The following is a 13,045-nucleotide window of genomic DNA, read 5'->3' as shown; positions in this document are numbered from 1 at the left end:
TTTTTCACAGCTTGTGACTCTGCAATTGCATTCTTTCTTCTGCCAGTTATCAGCTATTACTTTTAGCTTGCTTTAGAAAAAAAAAGTGTAAAAAAAGTTTATTTGATTAAGGTTCATTCTAAGTTTTATTAAAAATGAATTTACTTTCTTTTAAAAAATCCGCAATTACTTTTTGGGCAACCCAATATTTCGGGTTTTGGGAGTATTTCGGGGGTCGTCTCTTGGCCATCAAAGTAAATATGAAATTCGTGCTCTACTTTCGGAAGCATTTCGTATGAGTCCCATAATGGCATGATTGGTAAATAAGTTGTGTTTGAGGGGGGGGGGGGGACCCCAAGGTCTTTGTCCCGAAAATGAATAAAAATTTGCCGAAAATCAATAAATTTCCACTCCAAATAGCTTTTATATAATTGGGAGGAATTTTGGGATGGGGCGGCTCCCCTAAAATATGACTCTATATTGTCGTGATTGGTCTACATAGCCTTTTGGCGTGTTTTGGGGTGTCCCCGCGGCACCTGCCCCAACAATAGAAACAATAATTTTTTTTGGAGATTGTTAGAAAAATTGCAAAAAATTTCGAACTAATCGTATTATCAATCTCCGAGAAATGGTATTTTTGAAATTAGGATAATGAGATGTGCTGGGAGACATTTCGACTCAAATATGGATATCAAATTCATGTCCACTCCCAAATCCCTTTACTTTGAACCCCATTTTGTCGTGGTCGGTAAGTATGAACCGTTTGAAGGGTTCTTTGGGGCTGGGGAGGCCACCGGCACGTTGCTCAAATTCGTTCTTTACTCCCAAATACCATTGATTTGAGCTCTATATTGCTATAGGCGGAAATAAAGTTCAGTTTAAGGAGTGATTTAGGGCGTACCCCCAATATTGGATATCAAATTCGTTTTCTACTCTCAAATAACTTTCATTTGAGTCCCATATTGCCACAATGGGTCAATTAATCTATTCGGTGTATTTTTAGGAGGAAAAGAGGCACCTTGACTTGAACGCACATTTTATTGTTATATTTTTAATCTACTCCCAAATATCTTTCATTTGAATCCTATATAGCCATGGTCGGCTGATATGCCCATTTGGGGGTATTTGGGGCCGAGTCGACCTCCCATTACTTGGACCTGATTTTATATGCCTTATTTGTAATCTACAGCCGGATACTTTTCATTTGAGTCCCATATTGATAGGAACGTCGAATATTTCAGTTTAGAGGAGTTTTTGGGTTTGGGCGGCCCGCTGGATACTTGGACCTAAGATTTAATTTGATTTTCATTTTCTAGTCTCCAATACCATTCATTTGATACCCATATTGTGCCCATCAGTTCTCCTTTGGTTTTGAGTGGCGTTTTTGGTGTAGGGGAGAGGGTCAGCCACCATGCGATATCTAAAAATAATATGACCTATGTTTCCTTTTTTTGATTCTACGAAACAAACAAACAAACGGAGTCTCATATAGTCATGATGGAACATATGACCATTTGATGAGTTTTTAGGCGGTGGGTCTGATTTTGTATGCCAGATTCGTAATCTACTCCCGAATACCTTTCATTTAAGCCCCATATTGATATGAACGACCAATTTGTCTGCTTTAAGACATTTTGGGGTAAGGGCTACTTCCTGGCTACTAGGACACAATTTTTAATACCATATTAGTATTCTACTCTTCAATACTTTTCATTTGATATCCATATTGTCTTTATCGGTCCACTTGTGATTTTGTTTGGTATTTTTGGGGTAACGGGGAGGGTCGCCCCGTCTGCTTAATTCTGTTGAGTGTCAAGACCCAGGAACCCTGCGACTAAGATGGGGTGCGTCCACAGGGATCTGGGTCTGGCTGGGCAGTTAAACAGGTGACGTGTATCGTGCGTTCTCTGGCTACAGTCGGGGCACACATCCTGCACGTCGGCATCAATCTTTGATCTGTAGCAGTCGGCTGCATCTGCCGGAACGTAATTGAGCCAGAACTACTCTGGTTTGCAGGGGGAGGTCAATTTCTTCAGGTGCAACGGGAGACGGTCGTTCTCCAAGGACTACATTCACCCGGTAGCCATTTACCACATCTGCTACCATGGCTGCATGAATTTTGTCTAGACCTGCTAGGATATGCCGCCTCACGCTCTAGATTAAGGCTTCTGGGCGGTGGATATCTATCCACAAGATGATGATTTGGATGGTCTTTGCGATAACAGTCCAAAAGGTGTTGCTTAGACAGCATGTAGTTATGTCTTCGCACTAGTAGGATCTTTGTCTCCTGATGGCGGTGGTCCAAATGAGAACTGAGGAGACAGCCCGTCGCAGTTCGGAGGGTGGCATTCTGACAGATCTGAATATTATTCCACTGCACAAAGTTGATGAGACCACACTGGCGATGCATAACTTACCACAGACTGGCCAATTGCTTTGTACGTGGTCAACAAGGTTTCTATGTCTGCACCCCAAGTGCTGCCAGCAAGTGACTTGAGGACCTTGTTTCTTCTTTTGACTATATCGCAAATTGCTGGGGCATGTGGGGAGAATGTGTACGAGCTGTTAAATGTGACGCCAAGTATTTTGGGACACTTGATGGTCGGAATCATTTCACCATCGACCATGACAGTCAGATCAGTATTCACTTAACGCGAATTTGTAGTAAACATTGTGGCTGAAGATTTGGTGGCAGATATCTTCAGATTTGTTGCAGCGAAATATGAGGCAAGTTCGTTGAGGTAGACGTTTAACCTATCGCAGATGTCAACAATGGGTGGGAGGCCTGATGATATGATCGTACAATCGTCTGCATGTGATATGATTTCTATGCCGTCTGGAGGGGGTGGAATGGAGGATAGGAAGAGGGTTAACAGTGCCGGAGATATCACCCCACCCTGGGAGACTCCCTGTTTCACAAATGACTGGCGACCACACAGAATTTCGCGACCCATCATTTCAGGCCTGGCTGGAGGGTCGTTTTGGCGTTGTCCTCAAATAAATGTAAATGTGCGTTTGGCATGGCTGACCGTGTCGAATGCCTTCAATAGGTCCAGTGCCACGAGGACTGTCCAATCACATGGCCTGGGCTGACTGTAGCCATGGTAATGCAAATGATGGCACGCAAAGCTGTTGTTGTTCTATGCAGTCTTCAAAATCCATGTTGATGCTTGGCGAATGGTAATTCTTCTACGAGGCTAGGGAGGAGTAAAGCCTCAAGCGTTTTTGCGACTGGTGAGAGAAGGGAGATCGGTCTGTACGACTTCCCCAAACCCGGGTCCTTTCCAGGCTTCAGTAGCGTAATGACTCCGCCCATTTTCCATGCATCGGGAACTATAAGAGTGTTCAATGACAGGTTAAGGACAGTGGTAAGGTACTCAACTCCAGGTGAATCCAGATTCTTCAACATCAATGTAGAGATTCCGTCGGGGCCCAACGCCTTGGAAGATTTGGCGCCACGGATGACATTCGTAACTTCGCCCACGGTAAATTGTGATGGCTGTTCATCGGCTCGGAGACCACGAATACGGCGAATGGCTCTCCTCCTTGCCCTGTCTCTCTCGGGATGCACAATAAATTGACGGTTGAATAACCTGGCGCATCTCTTCGGATCAGTCACGGTTGTCTCGCCAAAAGTGACTGAGGTGCTGTCGTCCCGCCTACCGGGGTTCGAGAGAGACTTAACAGTGGCCCACAGTTTGCCTGCACCGGTGCCTAAGTTACATTGCTCCAAGTGTTCTAGCCACAAATTCCGCTTATGTTCGTTGACTACCCTGTTTATTTCCAGATTCAGCTCGCTGATTCTGGGGTTAGCGGGGTCCATAGCACGAATCCCATCACGCTCGTCTGCGAGTACCACTGCTTGCGCCGGGAAATTGGGTCGCATTTGCGGTATTCGACCGGCTGGTATAAAGCGAGCGGTTGCAGCGTTAATGATGCCTGAGAATTTCCTCTCGTCAAATTGCACATCCGAGGGGGATGGCAGTTCACTGAAGCGGCGATTGATATACTCTCTGAAGCCAGCCCAATCGGCCTTCTTCTGATTGATAAACGTCCGGCGCTCAGAGGCTATGAAGTCGGGTGGTCGGTTGATGGTGAGAATTATGGGGAGGTGGTCTGACCCCAAAGAGATGATGGGTTGCCGGGATGCGTCACTCAGGAGACTAGGGGATGTAATGGAGATGTTTGGCGTGCTGCTGCATCTTCTCGTAAACCTAGTGGGGGCATCCTCTTTCACCATGCAAAACGTGGAGCCTTCCATCTGCTCTGCCAAAGCTATGCCACGCTGGTCGTTACCTAGGGGAGAATGCCGTGAAGTGTGATGCTCATTAAAGTCCCCTAGAACCAGACGATTATGGCCAGTTAGTAACCCACTTATGTCGGGGTTGTAAGCTTGGCCATTAATTGGGGCACAGGTAACAGCCGGCGGTATGTACATGTTACATAGCTCTATCTCGGCAGTACCGGACCTGACAGCTATCCCCATGCAATCCATGTAGGGGACACTAGCGCCAGCCGCAGGCGGGATGGGTCTATATTGTACGGAATGGTATATCACGAAGGCCAATCCCCCACCTCTATTCCTTGGTTCGCTCAAGGAATGGAGGTGAGGGATTGGCCTTCGTGATACACCATTCCGTGCAATATAGACCCTTCTCGCCTGCGCCTGGATCGCTGCCACCAATATGCTCTTCCGACTCAAAAAATCCACAATTGCATCGATCTTGCCAAGGAGACCGTTGCAGTTTAGTTGCAAAAATGATACACTTCCCGGCACTGGCCTGGCAATATTGGTGCTGGGATGCTGTCGTTGTGTATATTGCCGCACAGGAGAGGTTGGGGGGGTCACATAGTCCGACGACGAGAACGCAGAAGGGGACGAAGACGACGCCTGTGAACCACTGCTGGCTACGTTCGCACAGCACCGTGCAACATCTCCAGTATTACTATACTCTAGTAGTGAAGTGGGCCAAAGCAAGATCGGATATGTAACCACTCCATGCACCGGTTAAACCTCACCGACACCGACCGATGAGGGAGGCGGTTCTGGCTAACCGAACAGAACCAGGGTACGGGGTTCTTTTCAATCCCGGCACAGACCAGAAGCATGCGGAGAAGGCACTCCGGGATGTGCCTCTTCGATGACGAAAAACAACGAACACGTACACTGAGGCGTCAGCCCTTGCCGATGAGGAGTTCCATCGGGTCAATCCGGTGCGTACAACCGGCTGCCATGGGATTGAAAAGAATCTGTGAAAAGTTTCAGCAAATTATTTTAATTTTTAAAGCCTGTAGCGTGATTTTAATAGACAGACGGACGGACATGTCTAGATCATCTGAGATGTTTACGGCGATCAAGAAGGTGTATACTTTATAGGGTTGGAAATGGATATTTCGAAGTGTTGCAAACGGAAAAACAAAATTAATAAACCCTCATCCCTTGGTGTTGGGTATACAAATGTCTACAGTTACGCTTTATTAAACCAATACTGACAACGATGGGTTACACATTTTTATTTTGTTTTTCTTCATTTAATTAAATATTTAAGAAATCTAAGAATATTTGCAACTTTCGATACCTTTTGGATAGCATCTCCAGTATGAACACAAAAATACACAAAATCATTAAAGCCCCATAGACATAAAATAAACCCATTAGCACACTCATAGAAAGATTGGTCGCTTCACCGTGTTGTCGTTGTTTCTTGGGTGTGGTATAAAGAATTAATGTGCGATAGCGTCTCATCAGTCCCGCCTGATGTGTTTCCAGTATAAATGATGCGGCACGTAATCGCAAAAAACTGTGATGTGGCATGAAGAATACTAGCGGTGAAGATAACAATATCTGTGGCAATATCTTCACCCTTTTCGTGGGATTCATTTGATTGTAGTATTGGATGGTAAGCTTTAATAGGCAAATGGCTATCTTTTCTTGGTTATTTTCATCACCAATTCGCTGCAGGGTGCTATGGAGGTTATAAACCCCATCAAAAGGTTTCAAGTTTGCCTTTGGTTGCACATATTTGATAACTTTCGCCAAGGAAGGGAAAGTATAGATCGTATAGTTCTTCTGTACCTCCTGTTCGATGGTTTCCACATCATTGTGGGTAGTGCCATCGTGTAACATTTTAAAAAGTTCCCCATTGTATGCTGATCTCAACACCAAGTTGTACAACACCCAGGAGTTGAATAGAAAACGTGCAAAATTTCCATATGGTATATTATTATGAACTGATATACCATAGAGTATGGAGAGTAGATTGGTTAGTGGTGTTTGATTGCGATCACCTTGTACTAAGTTAATGATCCTGGTCTTCCCAATAAAGCGTAACATATAAATAAAGACCACTGCTATGAATAATGTGCAGCTTAAACATATCCAGATAATGTAGTGAAAAGGTTTCACCAAACGTTCGAATGGTGTCAGTGGTCTACCGTTGGGTATAGCCAAAACATAAGGTATTGTGGCATAGCTTTCACTGGCCAGCATGGCCTCAGATCGGGCTGCAGTATATATGTATGCGAAAATTGTGATGTTGGCTTCGCGTTTAGCAACCTGGAAGAAAAAAATAAAGAAAAAATTGATTAACATAAGTTTTAATCAGCTACGAGCGAGGAATCTTAACATGGTATAGAATAATCTCTATCACTACCCAGCGGCTTGGAACGAAGTTTTTATATGGCTTTCAGAGAATCTTTCCCAGATTCAGGAACCTTGCACTGTATAAAACAAGGTTGGGGAACTGAAACTATGCCTTATATGGTTATAAGATAAGTACATGGTTTGTGGGAAGCGAAAGTTTGAATCAAATCTTTAAACCTAACTATATCAATGGTGATCTGATGGCGATGAAATTTGAGACCAAAAACTCCGATTTCTTACAAACTCATCGGTTTGCCTGTACTAAGAGATCGACTCTAAAAGCAAAATACGGCTGGACTAGGGTTGTCATGCCAACACGCACCACTCATAATGGGAAAATACAAATATAAACAATAATGCTATGCCATGACAGCCGGTTTTATGTACCGAATAGACCAGATGGGTCGCAAGGGCTGCCGACTCGGTGTACAACACATAGCTACAGCAAACAAGTAAAAAGGCGTTAAGTTCGGCCGGCCCGAACTTTGGATACCCACCACCTCGGGTATATATGTAAACCACCTTTCGCCAAAATCTGGTGAAAAATCCATACCTTATGCCCCATAGCAGCTACATTGGATTATGTTACGATTTGGACCAAATACTTATAAGTACAAGTTATTGTTCAATTGTGTATAACAAAATATTGGTCTTTTAAGTAGCTATATCTAAAAATAAGCCGATCGGAACCATATACAACATGGATATCGAAGAGCCTAACATAAGTCACTGTGTCAAATTTCAGTTAAATCGGCCGTTTTTTGGGGCCAAGCCTTTAAATCGAGCTATCGGTCTATATGCAATTCTCGACCGATCTAGACAAAATGGCAGAAATATTTGGAGAGGCTTAACTTTAATCTCTGTCCCAAATTTCCGCGAAATCGGATAATAAATGTGGCTTTTATGGGCCTAAGACCCTAAATCTGAGGATCGGTCTATATGGCAGCTATAACCAAATGTGGGCCGATCTGGGTCAAATTAACAAAGGATGTCGAAGGGACTAACACAACTCACTGTCACAAATTTCAGCGAAATCGGATAATAAAGGTGACTTTGATGGGCCTATGACCCTAAATCTGAGGATCGGTCTATATGGCAGCTATATCCAAATCTGAACCGATCTGAGCCAAATTGTCGAAAGATGTCGAAGGGCCTAACACAACTCACTGTCCCAAATTTCAACAAAATCGGACAATAAATGTGGCTTTTATGGGCCTAAGACCCTAAATCGGCGGATCGGTCTATATGGGGGCTATATCAAGATATAGACCGATATAGCCCATCTTCGAACTTAATCTGCTCATGGACAAAAAAAGAATCTATGCAAAATTTCAGCTCAATATCTCAATTTTTAAAGACTGTAGCGTGATTTCAACAGACAGACGGACGGACATGTCTAGATCGTCTTAGATTTTTACGCTGATCAAGAATATATATACTTTATAGGGTCGGAAATGGATATTTCGATGTGTTGCAAACGGAATGACAAAATGAATATACCATCACCACCCATCCTTCGGTGGTGGGTATAAAAAGATATTGGAATGAATGAATGAACTTTAATCAAATATACTTTTTTTACACTTTTTTTCTAAAGCAAGCTAAAAGTCACAGCTGATAACTTACAGAATAAAGAAAGCAATTACAGAGTCACAAGCCGTTGAAAAAATTTGTCAACACCGACTATATGAAAAATCCGCAATTACTTTTTGGGCAACCAATAGCTGGGCAGGGCCCTCTCCGCTGCGCCTTCTTTTACTTTATATGTCTTATGGGATGAGGCGTCCCCCAAACACTTGGCTCCAAAATTGTTTATTAAATTCATTTTTAAATCTCAAATACCTTTCATTTGAGCCACATTTTACCACGGCCGGTAAGCTTTTACTATTTGGGGTACATTTTGGGAGAAGGGGCGGTGCCCCAAATACATGGTCTCACTTTTGGATATCAGTTTCGTATTATACTCCCAAACACCTTTATTTCAGCTCCATATTGCTACTCTCAAATATCATTTAGTTGAACCCCATATTGCCATTGGCCTCAAAACTGGATACCAAATACGTTTGCTAATCTCAACTACCTTCTATTTAAACCCCTTACTGCAAAAGTCAGCAAATATGTCCGGTTTGGGATATGGGCCCTAAAAACTATCAATATCGAGCTCCACTTTCTTTAAAACCCAAATTGTCATGGTGAGCAAATACATCCTATTTGCGGGTGGGACGTCGGTTAGACAGTTGGTCCCGAATGTTGATATCACATTCATAATCTACTCCCAATTACCTTTAATTTGAGCCCCAAATTTCCATAGTAGAGAAACATGACCGTTTTGGGGGTTGTTTTGAGGGATGGGGCGGCCACTCAGTGACTTGGTGCTGAAAATATATATCAGATTCTTGTTCTACTCTAAAATATCTCTAATTTGAGCCCTATATTGCAGTGGTCAGCATATACGCCCTATTTGGGTAGTTTTATGGGGTTGGGGTGGCCCATAAACACTTTTTCCCGAACATTGATATCAGATTCGAGCTTTACTTCCAAACGTTTTTCATTTGAGCCCCATATTGTTATGGTAGTAAATTTTTCCCCTGCGGGGGGTGTTTAGGAGTAGGGGTGGATCCCCAGAAACTTGGTCCCACATTGGGATATCAAATTTGTAATCTATTCGCAAATGCCATTCATTTGAGCCCCATTTTGCTATTGTCTGTAAATATGTCCGATTTAAGGGGGTTTTGGGGGTTGGGGTGGTCCCCCAAACACTTGGTCCGATAATTGGATAACAGATACGTTTTCTAATCTCAAATACCTTTCATTTGAGACCCATATTGTAGTGATTGGTGTATATGTATATTTGGTAGGTTTTGGGGTGGGGCGCCCCCCTAGGTACCCCATCCAAAATTTTGATACCAAATTTTTATTTTAAGGGTACTATATGAGAGCACACAAAATTTCGCTTAAATCGCACCACCCGTCTCCGAGATCTGGCGTTTCTGAAAATTAGGGTAAGGGGGAGGGTCCGCTCCCCCTTCAGATATAAAAAAGCAGTACCCTATTTTCACCACGGGATCATTATGCACCATCAGTGAAAATTTCAAGAAAATCTGTTCAGCCGTTTTTGAGTCTATAAGGAACACACAAACAAACAAACAAACTGACAAACAAACACAAATTGATTTTTATTGGGTTGCCCAAAAAGTAATTGCGGATTTTTCATATAGTCGGCGTTGACAAATTTTTTCACAGCTTGTGATTCTGTAATTGCATTCTTTCTACTATCAGTTGTCAGCTTTTACTTTTAGTTTGCTTTAGAAAAAAAGTGTAAAAAAAGTATATTTGATTAAAGTTCATTCTAAGTTTTATTAAATATGCATTTACTTTCTTTTAAAAAATCCGCAATTACTTTTTGGGCAACCCAATATATCCAAAACTGATCCGATATAGCCCAGTCTTGCAATCTTCTACGGCTAACATCAATAAAAAGCATCTGTGCAAACTTTCAAGCGGCTAGCTTTACGCGTTCGCCAGCTGTCGTGATATCGACGGACGGACGGCGGACATGGCTAGATCGACTAAAAATGTCAAGGCGATCCAGAATATTTAAAACTTATGGGGTTTAGATCAATATTTCAAAGTGTTACAAACGAATGCCCCCATCCTATGGTGGTTATAAAAAATGAAAGATAGGCCTTTCCCAAAACTGAAAAAAAAAATTGCTTTTTTATTCGCTCGGACAGTCTGGTTATATCTATGACGAAATGTAAATCAAAATTTCAATCCGTCCTTTATCATACAGTGTGTTACCTTGTTTTGGAGGTTATTCTCAAGTTTCACTTACCATTCCCATGGCTCCAGTTACAGTACCATTGTCATAGACTGTTCCTAGTTTCCGTTGTTTTGGGGTTTTAGTTTCTATAGTGAAATTCATTCGTTCTGCCATCAGGGTTATTAAAGAACCCTCCAAGCCTCGCAAAGCCAATAGTTTGCCAGTACTCTCATCACGATCCACAAAGATGTAAGGAGGATAATTCCAGGTTACTATTGTCAGGGGACAGCCATGCAGGTTCATCACTTTGCTGGGATAGAAAGTTTTAATTGTGCTAAAATTTCCTCCATTTTCAATGCCTCGAAATGAGATGTACATTTCGGGTTCAAAGGAATGACATTTATGGGCTCGAAAGGGAAAATAGGTATAAAGATATGCATGTTTGCCAATCATTAGCAGTATATTGACATTGGTAACATACAATTCGAACAGACGCTTGAAAAGTTGTTCAAAGCTGGCCATGCAGTCGCACTCATTGCCGGTATAGACTAAAAGAAAAAAACCGTTACGCTGATAATTGCGATTTTTATCCAGCAGGTTCTTTTCGAAATTTCTGTAACGGAGAAAATAATTACAAATAGGGGAACCTTTAGAACAAATTCAAAATTTACTTATAAGCTTCCGGGCTATCTATAAACCATATGGACTTCTCTCTATTGGTGTAGTATTTGTAATACAGTTCACCCAAACCTTCTTTGTTCATGTAACGCTGTGATTCCACAATGGGATATGTTTCACCTTCCACCAAATACCTAATAATTCCATGGGGATTCATTGTCCTCCTAAGAATTTCATCCATCAAATCATTTTGAATTTGTCGACTGGCCAGGCTATTGGAAAAGTGGCCCATTGTTATGGGAGAGATGGTATAGATAGCAAAATCATGCCTCACTATCCACACTACGGCCAAAATTAAGGGTAAATTGGGTCTGGTCCCATTGGTATCAGCTATCAAGTCCATTAATTTACTTATGACGAATTGCTGGTTCAGCAATGACTTTGTTTTTGTATATTTAAAATTTAAATTTTTTTTGTGTTTGTGTAAACTCTCTGTTAACAATGGCTACCATATAATGACTGATTTCAATATATTGAACCGGGTTACTTTTTGTGTGTTTTAGCGAAATTAATGGTAAACAATTTCTCCTAATGGTCATTGAGAAATTTATTAAATAACTACATTTGAACTATACCAAGAGTGTAAAGCTGCAAAAAACACAATTAAAAATTTTTTAATTAAATTTTGTCGTGCCGAATATGATACAAGGTGAATGTTGAATAGATTGTATCTCTGAAAATCCGTGTATTTATCCTTTGATTATTATTTAAGGAACAGAGGTTAAACTCTTTGCTCTGTGATTAAATGCTTCCAGATTTGAAATTAAAACCAGTAAGGAAAGATAAAAGTCGGACGGAGAGGACTACATAATACCCTACACCACTGCGTCTACCTACTAATTTTGTGTGATTATGAGAGTATATCAAATGGAGGGTATATATGGAACATATAAATAAATCTTCTAATATATAACAAGTAAAAAGGCGTTAAGTTCGGCCGGGCCGAACTTTGGATACCCACCACCTCGTATACATATGTAAACCACCTTTCATCAAAATCCGGTGAAAACTGCATACGTTATGTCCCACAGCAGTTATATCGAAATATGATTTAATTTGGACCAAATACTAATAAGTATAAGTCATTGTTCAATTGTGTATAACAAAATATTGGTCTATATCTAAAAATAAACCGATCTGAACCATAAACGACACGGATGTCGAAAAACCTAATATAAATCACTGTGTCAAATTTCAGTGAAATCGGATTATAAATGCGCCTTTTATGGGGCCAAGACTTTAAATTGAGATATCGGCCAACATGGCAGCTATATCCAAAACTGGACCGATTTTGGTCAAGTTGCAGAAGAATGGCGAAGAGCCTAACGCAACAGCGATTTCGGACAATAAATGCGACTTTTATGGCCCTAAAACCTAAAACCGAGAGATCGTCCTATATGGCAGCTATATCCAAATCTGAACCAATCAGGGCCAAATTGAAGAATGAAGTCGAAGGATCTAAGACAACTCACTTTCTAAAATTTCAGCGATGTTGGACAATAAATGCGCCTTTTATGGCCCTAAAACCTAAAACCAAGAGATCGGTCTATATGGCAGCTATATGCAAATCTGAACCGATCTAGGCCAAATTGAGGAAGGATGCTGAAGGGCCTCACACAACTCACTGTCCCAAATTTCAGCAAAATCGGATAATTAATGTGGCTTTTATAGGCTTGAGACCCTAAATCGGAGGATCGGTCTATATGGCAGCTATATCCAAACCTGGACCGATCTGAGGCAAATTGACGAAGAATGCCAAAGGGCCTAATACAACTCACTGTCGCAAATTTTAGCAAAATCGGATAATTAATGTGGCTTTTATGGGCCTAAGACCCTAAATCGGCGGATCGCTCTATATGGCAGCTATATCCATATCTGGACCGATCTGAGCCAAATTGACGAAGGATGTCGAAGGGTCCAAGACAACTCACTGTCTCAAATTTCAGCGATATCGGACAATAAATGCCCCTTTTAGCCTCAAA

The 13,045-nt window shown here is 41.7% G+C and overlaps 1 protein-coding gene across 1 annotated transcript; it reads right to left on the bottom strand.

Annotated features, from left to right (window-relative positions):
* Nucleotides 1–5,515: 5,515 nt before the first annotated feature.
* LOC106085013 (uncharacterized) lies at nt 5,516–11,406 on the bottom strand. The gene is made up of 3 exons (XM_059367304.1): nt 11,057–11,406; nt 10,458–10,998; nt 5,516–6,535 (listed from the first exon to the last, which is right to left on the bottom strand). Exons 1-3 carry the CDS (start codon nt 11,404–11,406, stop codon nt 5,516–5,518), a joined length of 1,911 nt encoding a protein of 636 aa, XP_059223287.1.
* Between the last annotated feature and the right edge of the window lie 1,639 nt (nt 11,407–13,045).

This window comes from Stomoxys calcitrans, chromosome 4 (genome assembly GCF_963082655.1).
Source record: "Stomoxys calcitrans chromosome 4, idStoCalc2.1, whole genome shotgun sequence".
In the NCBI taxonomy this organism is placed as follows: Eukaryota; Metazoa; Arthropoda; class Insecta; order Diptera; family Muscidae; genus Stomoxys; species Stomoxys calcitrans.
The sequence above is the reverse complement of the archived record's forward strand: the minus strand, read 5'-3'. Positions and strand labels throughout refer to the sequence as shown.